Genomic DNA, 12,275 nt, shown 5'->3' on the forward strand with positions numbered 1-12,275 from the left:
TTTTTGAATATTTTGACGAGAGTGCTTTTTGTCCATTCCTTAAGAATTTCTTCTGTTCTCCAAATTATAGAGGAAAAGGTGGTCCACAAAGTTATGCATGCTACTACTGAGAATTTAATCATTTCAGCCGCAATTCGGTCATCCCCAGGGGACTTTCTAGATTTCACCTTATTAGTCAGCTTTAGTATCTCTCCACCAGAGGGAGCTTCTTTATCGACGGCTACATTTAGAAATGGTGTGTCTGATATATCTGGAGTATCAGCAGATGGTGGTCTATTTAGTAACTTTTTGAAATGTGTCGCCCAGGCTTCGTCCACTTTATCAGGGTTAGTAAGAATTCATCTAGACTCATCTTTGATGGGTCCATCTGTCTTCGGATGTTTTCCAACTATCTCATTGGTACTGTGGTACACTGATCGAGAATCTCCCTGTCCAGCATTTTCTTCAGCCTTCTGAGCTTTCTGTCCAAGGCTACGACGTTTATCAGCGCGGACGCTCTTCTTTATAGCTGTATCAAGCATAGCATACTCTAGTTCAAGAGGGTGGCTCGCATCTGGAGAAAGAATGTTGAGAAGTGACTTCTTCTTGTCAGCCTTCTTCTCGATCAGATCCCACGATTCGATAGAGATCTGTTCATCCTTTGGCGACTTTTTCATACCAAATGTTTCGTTGGCTGTATCATTATAGGTTCGTCTGATAGCAGTCCAAGCTGCCTCTGGAGTTTCATGTCGCAGTAGATCAAGGATTTCAAACCTGTTGATTAGTTTTAGCACAAACTGAGACCAAATCTTTAGGTAATTCAGTTTTCGCAGTCACAGGGCCGTTGCCTAGTTGTCCTCACCTTTCTCGGGGCCGACAACTTTACTCTGATTTTTGCATCCATGGCTATGGTCAGAGAAGATTTCAGCGCCTCTAAATGCGCGCACATCACATAGCGATGTCTGCCACTTCTTACCAATAAGAAAGTGGTTGATCTGGTTTTTTGTGTGTCCATCAGGTGAAGTCCAGGACTCTTTGTGTATATCTTTAAGGGCAAAGAGAGTACAGCCAACAACCAAGCCGAAGGACTGAGCCATTTCAGTAAGCAACTTGCAATTTTTGTTGCGTTCTTCAAGACCGTGGTTGCCCAGGACTTCGACACAACAATATCTGTCTTTGCCAACCTTCGCATTGAAATCCCCCCTGACACATAGAATATTATGTCTAGATACATCTTTAAGGACAAATGTAAGTTCGTTGCAGAACGTCTCTTTTTGATCGTCTCTGGCTTCGTTAGTGGGTGCATAGCAAGCAACCAGGGTCATTTTGGCATATTTCCTATGGAATCGAGTAGTCATAATGCGGTTGCTCATGGGTATCCAGCTTATCAGTGATTTTGCCACAGACTTTGAAATGACTACGGTCACTCAAGTTTTTCGTCGTGTTTCATGGCCGCTGAAGATTAAGGTGTCTCCATCGCTGAGCAGTTGCTTTACATTTCCCGGCCATCGCACTTCCAAAAGGGTCATGATGCCTAACCGATAGCGGGTCATCTCCTTCTTTAGCTGTTCTACCTTCGACAGCTGTACTAGCGTTCGTACGTTTCAAAATCCAATTTTTAGTGGTATTTTCGCATTCAAAAATCTTGTCCGTTGGGTGGGTGCAGGGTTCGTCATTGAAAAGGGAATTCCGGTTATGTTTTTCTTGGCTCTTTCTTTTAGCATATATATTTTTTTTCGAGGGGTAGGTTGCTAGACCACCGCTAGACCCTCCCCCTTTATTCAGGCTTTGGACTGGCTGTAAAAACAACGCAACTAGCGTAAGGAACAGCACTCGGAAGTTTTTTTTGGAAATGTGATTGAGCTTAAAAAAGGGGAAAAAAAACAAACCCAAGTTCTAGTTAAGGATATGGTTTGTCTGTGGAAGGCCTCGCAGTTGCCCAATTTATTGTATAAAACAGAAAACCAAACGTGATTTTGAAAACCGCTTTCGTGCTGTTCGGTCTTTTGGGGATGAATTTCCTAAAGATACACAGCAGTCGAGTAGTATTTTGAATTTGTCTAAGCTTGAACTATTGCCAACTGGTGATATAATTTCCCGTGGCATGTCGAAATTTTATCACATGACTTAGAGGCTCCAGGGGTGCCTGGCTGGAAAATGGAACGGGAGTGGACCGGTTGTCCTCCAATCAGTTTTCGACTATCGAAATTCTATGGCCTGAAGGAAGGGATACATTAGGTACATATCGATGTTTGTTAGTCAATCCTACTGCTTTGAATCTTATAAATACAGTAATAGCAGTTGTTAGGTTGCACAGATAGCTTACCTTCGGGTTCTTACTGCGACTGCCGAGTTCTTTCAAGCAACTTCAGAAAGTTTACTTAATTTCAGAGCTATTGATCAAGCTGAAGTCTAGTTTATCTGTAACATTTGCTTCAGCCAGTGTTGAAGATGAATAGGAAAGTTTTCAAGCAACCCTTTCCCTATGTTGAACGTGGTCTTCCTTACGCTTGCTAAGCTTTGGAGGTAAAGAACCTCCCTTTTAGAGCTTACTAGGATATCAGCTAATGACCTACCAGCCCTTTTATCTGTCGCAGAGGATTTGAGAGGGAAACTTGAATTAAGACCTGGAACGAAACTAAGTGTAGTCATAAATCTGAAAGAAAAATTTGAAATAGAAGCCTGGGCCGAAGAAGTGAGTTTTAGGTAGCTCAGTAATTTTGTGTGATGTCGTTGACATTGGGCATTGTACACAGTGTTTTAAATCAGTCAGAAGAAAATCTTCAAGAATTTAGTCATATGATTTCATATAATACATCCTTTTGATAACTTCGATGCACATAGTGTCTCTTGATTCCATTCAACGTCCCCCTTAAAATCCCCCGAAGTTTTACTTTAATACTCTTTGCCTTTTTCGGCCACACCCAGGTTCAAACATTTCCTCCTCTCCCAATCATAAATCTTAAATGTAAACAATTATCAAATCGTATAATTTACAACCCTTGTCCCGAGGAATGTATGTAGCAATATATGTAATAGTGGGTTCACCCAAATGGAAACAATGGGCTTCACCTTAATATTTTTTACCTTTTTGGACACACCAATGATCAAACTTTCCGCCCTTCCTAGTAATAAATTGTATATGTTACCAATGGACAAATTGCATAATTTATAACCCTTGCCCTGGGGGCTCTGGGGGGCCATGCCATCCCTTGAGGAATAGTTGTTTGACCTTTTGACAACCCTGAAAAGAATGGCTATCTAAAAAAATGACTGTCTCAACATTTTGTTCAGTGTAAAGGAGGAGGCATGTAAAAAGGGAGAGGGAGGGACTAGTTGCCCTCTGATCATTTTTCAACATCTCCCCTTACATGCTTGAAAGTTACAACTTAATATCTTCAGTCGTTCATGAGATACTGCTGGTACGCCCCTTTGACAGTGTGCGTGCACTTAGTCTGTTTTGATTCTGTTCAAAATCCCCTTTAATATCTCCTGAAAGTGTCACATAGAATGAAGAGTGGTCCTTACAGTTGCCCGATGTGTGTAGAGTGGGAGAAATTTTTTTGCATTTTCGGGGGAAGTGTGCAGGATTAAGGGTCTTGAGAAAGGAAATTTTTGGAGTGGATGAAGGGGATGGACCTTGGGTGGCTGGAAAATGGGTGTTTTATTAGTATTAAGAATTTGGCGCGCTTTATTCGTTTCGAATAGTTTTCTGTGCTTTAATCGTTTTGAACAAAAGTTTAAACTAAATCCTTTAATTGTATTTATATGGTGTTAATTGTATTTGTTTTTTGCCATGGCCTTGCGGGGTTTTTCGTGTCAAATATACTCTACTACTATACTATAATATACTATACCCTAAGCCTCTTCGGAGACCCAGGATCAAACGCCTCCCTTTCCCGATTAAAACTCCATATTTAAACAACAGGCAGCTTGAATAACTTACATCCCTTCTTTCCGGGGCTCTGGGGGTCTTGTCATCCCCGAAGGCATAATTATCTGACCTTGGGCTATTTTGAACAATATTGCTATCTCAAAATTTTGATCGTATGTCTTTGAGGGAAGGGTAGCTAAAAATGGCATGGAAGGGAGACTAGTTGTCTTCTGAACACTTTCGACTTAAAAAGAGCACCAGAACTCTCAATTTTCAATCGAACAGGTTTCCCCTGAAGTATCTAGAACCACTTTTCTACACGAAGTGGCTCTGAGGAAAAAAATAATAAGTAATCGATTAAAAATCCACTGAAGCTCTTTACTAGAGCATTTTTAACCTTATCTCATCCTATGTGGATTATATATGTTTTATACTGTTAATTTACATGTATTCATGTCTATTCCAATTTAAACATAGTTGATGTCTATGTTGTATTGTTTTCGTTCATGTAGTATTTACCATCGTACCAAATGGCATAACAGCCGCATTTTCATAGTCACAACCTTATGTTGTTTAGGCATGCCAGATATTGAACAGGAAAGGGTGATGGCCTTTGTTTAACCTTTGATCCAGAATCTGAGCCAATTAGATTCTTCAGGGCATGGGCCTTTTGGAAATCAACACTTTTGCCTCCATTCTTTGTTTGCGGCCCTGACTTTAAAATGTAGACACATTCCTCTTAAAACGAGATTAACCCTTCAGCGATATCATGCATTAAATCACTTTACTAAAAAACAAGACATGCAAATCTCATCAAGAAACCGCGTCACTTACCAAAGAAAACAAAAACTATCCATCCCCGTGTTTTTTACCTTTCAAATATCAACTTAGCGTGCAAGCTCATCGCGTAGACTGATTACCAACTAGGTATCTCGGGATTGAGCAAAAAAGGTAAATGTATCCCTCGTCTGGTGTACCCTTATTCAGTGTTGAAGAGAAAATTGCATGTCGAGAAGACGTAAATGAGGCTTCCCTTGTTTCAAATAGTATTTTCGAGGTAAAGTAAGAATGGGAAAAAAGAAGCAAAAACAATACATTTTCTTTAAAAAAAATTTCCAGACCCGTCTGAAAAAAAGACCCGTTAGGTATATTTATACCTGAAAACCGCTTATTCTAAGGTTTTTCTTTTGGTTGTTTCAAAATTATGACGTCCTTATGGCAGTATCACATTTTCGTCGGTGTGACCACGTTGAACTGTGAAAATAAATAAGTAGAACAAATGAATTAAATTTGACGACGAGTTTTGTCCATAAAAATTTAGACGTTAACAAACTGTTGATTCCCAAGACAACTATACTTTCAAAGGGAAGCTCCACTTCTTATGTTCTTTGGTAGCATATGTTTTTTTTTTTTTTTTTTTTTTTTTTTTTTTTTTTTTTTTAGACTAACCTTGTGGAAAATACCTCTGAAACTCTTGGAACAATGGCCATAGTATGTCAAAGGATGATTGATAATCCGTAAGTATCTCCCTGATATTTCACTTGTAATGATCTGCCCTTATAGTATCGTGTATTAACTTTAGGGATTTGATACCCAAAATTTGTATTATTTGATATTAACTTTTGCAGCTGAAAATCATTAGATTTGAGGAGAAAAAAAAAAAAAAAAACAGCCCACGCAGGGGAAGGAAAAAGAGGATGTGACCCCGGAAAATCGGTGTATTATGTACTCAAACCTTAGGTTGATCGTGTATTTTAGTGTTTCTTTTCCCTCTGAAATTTATGTAGAATAAGAGTCGTTCTGATTATATTTTTGACCCCTCCCTTATCCAACCTCCCATATTCTAGTATATTGTGTGCCGTATTTTGATTTAAAAAATTGAAAATGAAAAACATCATCTGATGAATAATAAATTTCATATGTAAAGACCGTAGTGTTTGTATGCTGTAATTAAATTATTTATAAATTAAGCGGTTAAATTGATATTGTAGTTAAATTAAAAGTGTTATCTATAATTGCACTGTTAAAATGTTTCATAATACTCATTCTAAAGCATAAACTTCTGGTTTGGCCTTCTTATTTGTGAGGAAAGTTCCGCATTTTGTTTAGTTTTTCTCTTTTATTAACACATTTTGACTTCGTCCATATACAACTTCTTTTCAAATCTATTATTTCATATTCCATCATTGAGTCGTATGCATCTTAGTTACATTAAGGAAAAGAAAAAAAAAGACAAAAAGAAGGCAAATAATCTAATATTAGGTATTTAAAAAACATATCAGAAGAACCTTATTTTCATGAGCCAGCTTTGTAAACTTTATTAAATTTATTTGCTTTCCTGCTTTGGCAATGTGTCATGTGTTCAACTAAATATTTAAATTACCCTCTTTATTTTAGAATTTTTAGAGCTTAAATCACCTCCGATTCAGTGGGAAGTCTCTCAGTATGCAATATTAAGTAAGGGACAACTTGAAAGATTCGCTTTTAAAAAGTCTTTGTCAATTTGGATTGGTCCATCACCCCATTGTTGCTAGGAAAGTGTGTTGAATTGTTCACAAATTTAGGGTATAGATTTTATTGACTTAGAGTTTTGCATTATTCAGGATGTGAAAGTGATATTAGGTTCTAAGGATATAAAGAATCGTAGCAGCGTCACCGTTGGTTCAAGGGGACTTTAAATCAAAAAAAATATTTGTTCAATCTTTGCGTTTTAGATACGCTCCAAACTGAGTGGGTTCAAATGTAGGATTGATATGGCATGATGAATTTGGATTCATTTGAGCTAATGAAATGTGGACCTAAAAATCTTGGAAAAAAAGACATGATCAAAATTTTGAGATGGTCGTTTTGTTCTTCCCCTCTGGGGATGAGGTAGCCCTTTCAGCCCCCGAGGCAATGGCTGTAAGTTATGAATGTTTTTCATTATTTACATATTAGGTTAATGGGTTTAGGGGGTATATTTGATTCTGGGTGTCAAAAAAGTCTTCGGGTATTAAGGTAAAAATCTCAGTGTCGAATGTCGAACAAATTATCATGTCGAACAACATGAACATACCATGAGCATGATGGCTGTCTTAAGGAATTTCTAAGGATATGGCTAAGGGTATTAAGTTGAAACTCTTAGGGCATGTTGACGGGATGCTGAAGGGTGATCGGAGGGAATGGCTGTAAGTTATGCAATTTTTTCATTATTTACATATTAGGTTTGTTAATGGGTTTAGGGGGTATATTTCATTCTGGGTGTCAAAAAAGTCTTCGGGTATTAAAGTAAATCTCTCATTGTCGAATGTCGAACAAATTGTCTTGTCGAACAAAATGAAAACATACCATGAGCATGATGGCTGTCAAAAGGAATTTCTAAGGATATGGCTGAGGGTATTAAGTTGAAACTTCTAGGGCGTGTTGAGGGGATGCTGAAGGGTGATCGGAGGGCAACAAGCCTCCCGCCCTAAACTTATTTTGATGCCCCTCCCCTCAACATTAAAATTTTCAAAAGTTTTTTTTTAATGGTCAAAAGGTCGAACAATTCTGCCTCTGGCAGTTCCTTGCCCACTGGAGCCCACAGGGCAAGGGTGCAGGATTTGTCATTATAAGACACTATGTTCATCCAGGTTTTCAAAAAAGGGTTCTCCGGCATCTCAGGAACAGATAAGGCTATTAACTTGACACTTAACTTGACTATTCGCAACTATGATTACTCGTGACTTCGACTTCTTGCGCTTGTGACTAAGATTACTTGCAACGGTGACTACTTGTAACTGTGACTACTTGTGACTTTGACTTCTTGCGACAACGACTACTCGCGACTGTGAGTGCAAACAAATGTTGAAAGGATATTGAACGAAATCAAAACACGCCATGTTTATGCTGGTTGTCAAAAGGACTTATCAGCCATATCTCAGGGATGGTTAACGACATTAAGGTGACAATTTGAGGGCATATTAACGAAGGACAACCAGTGGTCAAGGGCAACCGACCCCTCCTTTACGTGTCGAATGTAGATCTACCCTCACCAACACTGATCAAAGTCTTCAAAAATTAATTTTGTTCAGAATAATCAAAAGGTCTAATAACTTTTCACTAAAATGAAAATAGCGACGTAATAACTTCACCCGGTAATGCCAAACACCCACAGCCCCTGGGGCAGTGGCTGTAAAATATTTTGTTTGTCAATGCTTTAAGGGGAAACTTCAGGGGAATGTTGAATAGGATGTTGAACTAGATCAAAAGACACTGTGTGCATCCAGGTCATCAAAAGGGTGTACCTGCAATATCGTAGGAATGGCTAAGGATATTCACTTGAAACTTTCAGGGACACTACTCTCACTACCACTACATGACTTCAAGTAGTTTGAATTGCCATTGTGACTATTTGCGATTGCGACAACTTGCAACTGTGACTGTCACCACTTGTAACTGCAACTGCCACTACTTATGACTGCAATTGTTTCTACTTGCGGCAACTTTTGAGAAATATTAAGGAGGATCCTGAACGAAATCAAAACACACTATGTGCACGTTGGATATCAAAAGAGCGCATCAGTAGTATAGCTATAATGATTAAGAGCGGGGTGTCTCCCCATATAGCTATAACTATTACAAGCGGGGTGTCTTCCATATAGCTATAATATATACAAGCAGAGTGTCTCCCGCCAATACAAGCAGACAGTGTAATGACCGGATTCAACTACCGTGAAAATTCGTGCTGATCTCTGTTCAAAGTGCGTGATGTTTTCATGGTAGTGATTCGTTTCCTTTGTTTGAAATTGTGAAATTCTTTCTGTAAATTAATTAATTAATTTGTTTAATTAATTTACATAAATTAATTTATTATTAATTAATTTACATAATTACATGAATTAATTTAATTATTTTTTTTTTTTTACTTTTTTTTTAACTTTTTATTTTTCAAAGTTCATTTTGTATTTTTACATTCTCTTGATTTTTCAAAGTTCATTGTGAATTTCTTTCATTGAAATGCAAGAGTTGGAATATTTCAGTAGTGTTTTGTTATGGTTTACCTTGTCACGGTTACATTCTCTTGATTTTTCAAAGTTCATTTTGAATTTCTTTCGTGAAATGCAAGAGTTGGAATATTTCAGTAGTGTTTTGTCGTGGTTTACCTTGTCACAGTTACATTCTATTGATTTTTCAAAGATGATTTTGAATTTCTGTCGTCAAATACAAGAGTTTGAATATTTCAGTACTGCTTTATCGTGTTTTGCCTTGTCCCCTTTACATTCTATTGATTTTTTAAAGTTTATTTTGGTTTTATTTCATTGACATTCAAGAGTTCAAATGTTTCAGTTGTGTTTTGTCGTAGTTTACCTTGTCACAGTTACATTCTCTTGATTTTTCAAAGTTCATTTTTGGTTTCTTTCCTTGAAATGCTAGAGTTGGAATATTTCAGTAGTGTTTTGTCGTGGTTTACCTTGTCACAGTTACATTCTCTTGATTTTTCAAAGTTAATTTTTTGAATTTCTTTCGTTGAAATGCAAGAGTTTGAATATTTCAGTAGTGTTTTGTTATGGTTAAACTTGTCACGGTTACATTCTATTGATTTTTCAAAGTTCATTTTGAATTTCGTTCGTGAAATGCAAGAGTTGGAATATTTCAGTAGTGTTTTGTCTTGGTTTACCTTCTCACAGTTACATTCTCTTGATTTTTCAAAGTTCATTTTGTATTTCTTTAGTTGAAATGCAAGAGTTCGAATATTTCAGTAGTGTTTAGTCATGGTTTACCATGTCACAGTTAAATTCCCATGATTTTTAAAAGTTCATTTTGAATTTTTTCATGGAAATGCAAGAGTAGGATTATTTCAGTAGTGTTTTGTTGTGGTTTACCTTGTCACACTTACATTCTCTTGATTTGTCAAAGTTCATTTTGGATTTCTTTCGTTGAAATCCAAGAGCTGGAATATTTCAGTAGTGTTTTGTTGTGCTTCACCTTGTCACAATTACATTCTCTTGATTTTTCAAAGTTCATTTTGAATTTCTTTCCTGAAATGCAAGAGTTGGAATATTTCAGTAGTGTTTTGTTATGGTTTACCTTGTCACAGTTACATTCTCTTGATTTTTTCAAAGTTCATTTTTAATTTCTTTCGTTGAAATGCAAGACTTGGAATATTTCACTAGTGTTTTGTCGTGGTTTACCTTACCTTAGTTACATTCTCTTGATTTTTCAAAGTTCATTTTGAATTTCTTTCATTGAAATGCAAGAGTTGGAATATTTCAGTAGTGTTTTGTCGTGGCTCACCATCTCACAGTTACATTCTCTTGATTTTTCAAAGTTCATTTTGGATTTCTTTCGTTGAAATGCAAGAGTTGGAATATTTCAGTAGTGTTTTGTCATGGTTTACCAAGTCACAGTTACATTCTCATGATTTTTCAAAGTTCATTTTGAATTTTTCGTTGAAATGCAAGAGTTGGAATATTTCAGTAGTGTTTTGTTGTGGAAACCTTATCACAGTTACATTCTAATGATTTTTCAAAGTTCATTTTGAATTTCTTTCATTGTAATGCAAGAGATGGATTATTTCAGTAGTGTTTTGTAGTGGTTTACATTGTCACACCTACATTCTCTTGATTTTTCAAAGTTTATTTTGGATTTCTTTCGTTGAAATGCAAGAGTTGGAATATTTCAGTAGTTTTTTGTTATGGTTTACCTTGTAACAGTTACATTCTCTTAATTTTTCAAAGTTTATTTTGAATTTCTTTCGTTTAAATGCAAGAGTTGGAATATTTGAGTAGTGTGTTGTTGTGCTTTAACTTGTCACATTTACATTCTCTTGATTTTTTCAAAGTTCTTTTTGAATTTATTTCGTTGAAATGCAAGAGTTGGAATATTTCAGTAGTGTCTTGTCGTGGTTTACCTTGTCACAGTTACATTCTCTTAATTTTTCAAAGTTCATTTTGAATTTCTTTAGTTGAAATGCAAGAGTTGGAATATTTCAGTAGTGTTTTGTTGTGCTTTACCTTGTAACAGTTACATTCTCTAGATTTTTCTAAGTTTATTTTTGATTTATTTCATTGAAATGCAAGAGTTTGAATATTTTAGTAATGTCTTATCGTGATTTACATTGTCACAATTACATTCTCTAGATTTTTCAAAGTTTATTTTGGATTTCTTTCGTTGAAATACAAGAGATGGAATATTTCAGTAGTGTTTTTGACATGGTTTACCTTGTCACAGTTACATTCTCTTGATTTTTCAAAGTTCATTTTGGATTTCTTTCGTTGAAATGCAAGAGTTGGAATATTTCAGTAGTGTTTTGTTATGGTTTACCTTGTCAGAGTTACATTCTCTTAATTTTTCAAAGTTCATTTTGAATTTCTTTCCATTAAATGCAAGAGTTGGATTATTTTAATAGTGTCTTGTCACGATATTCCTTGTCAAAGTTAAGTTCTCTTGATTTTTCAAAGTTCATTTGAATTTCTTTTAAATAAATGCAAGAGGTGAACTATTTAAGAAGCGTTTCTTCTTGGCTTAAATTGTCACAGTTACATTCTCATGATTTTTCAAAGTTCATTTTGAATATATTTCATTGTAATGCAAGAGATGGATTATCTCAGTAGTGTTTTGTAGTGCTTTACATTATCACACTTACATTCTCTTGATTTTTCTAAGTTCATTTTGGATTTCTTTCGTTGAAATGCAAGAGTTGGAATATTTCAGTAGTGTCTTGTCGTGGTTTACCTTGTCACAGTTACATTCTCTTGATTTTTCAAAGTTAATTCTGGATTTCTTTCGTTGAAATGAAAGAGTTGTAATATTTTAGAAGTGTTTTGTTGTTGTTTACCTTGTCACACTTACATTATCTTGTTTTTTCAAAGCTCATTTCGAATTTCTTTCACTGAAATGAAAGATTTTGAGTAGTTTAGTAGTGTCTTGTCGTGATTTTCCTTGTCACACTTACATTCTTTTGATTTTTGAAGGTTCATTTTGGATTTCTGTCGTTGAAATACAAGAGATGGAGTACTTCAGTAGTTTTTTTGTCATGGTTTACCTTGTCACGGTTACATTCTCTTGATTTTTCAAAGTTCATTTTGGATTTCTTTCGTTGAAATGCAAGAGTTGGAATATTTCAGTAGTGTTTTGATATGGTTTACCTTCTCATAGTTACATTCTCTTGATTTTTCAAAGTTCATTTTGGATTTCTTTCCTTGAAATGCAAGAGTTGGAATATTTCAGTAGTGTTTTGTCATGGTTTACCTTGTCACAGTTACATTCTCTGGATTTTTCAAAGTTCATTTTGAATTTTTTTTATTGAAATGCAAGAGTTGGAATATTTCTGTAGTGTTTTGTCATGGCTTATCTTATCAAAGTTACATTCTCATGATTTTTCAAAGTTCATTTTGAATTTCTTTCATTGAAATGCAAGAGATTGATTATCTCAGTAGTGTTTTGTAGTGGTTTACATTGT

General features: G+C 35.8%; 1 protein-coding gene across 2 annotated transcripts in view; it reads left to right on the forward strand.

Moving 5' to 3' along the window:
- The window catches only part of LOC148946910 (CYFIP-related Rac1 interactor B), a 112,501-nt gene that overhangs the window by 21,886 nt on the left and 78,340 nt on the right, over window positions 1-12,275 (forward strand). For both annotated transcript variants that reach the window (XM_089097190.1, XM_089097189.1), the window contains exon 6: window positions 5,297-5,370. In XM_089097190.1, coding sequence (XP_088953316.1) covers window positions 5,297-5,370 — 74 coding nt within the window. The remainder of the gene's footprint in view (window positions 1-5,296; window positions 5,371-12,275) is intronic.

Source organism: Artemia sp. Qi Xiang Cuo, chromosome 11 (genome assembly GCF_049724085.1).
Source record: "Artemia sp. Qi Xiang Cuo chromosome 11, ASM4972408v1, whole genome shotgun sequence".
Taxonomy (NCBI): Eukaryota; Metazoa; Arthropoda; class Branchiopoda; order Anostraca; family Artemiidae; genus Artemia; species Artemia sp. Qi Xiang Cuo.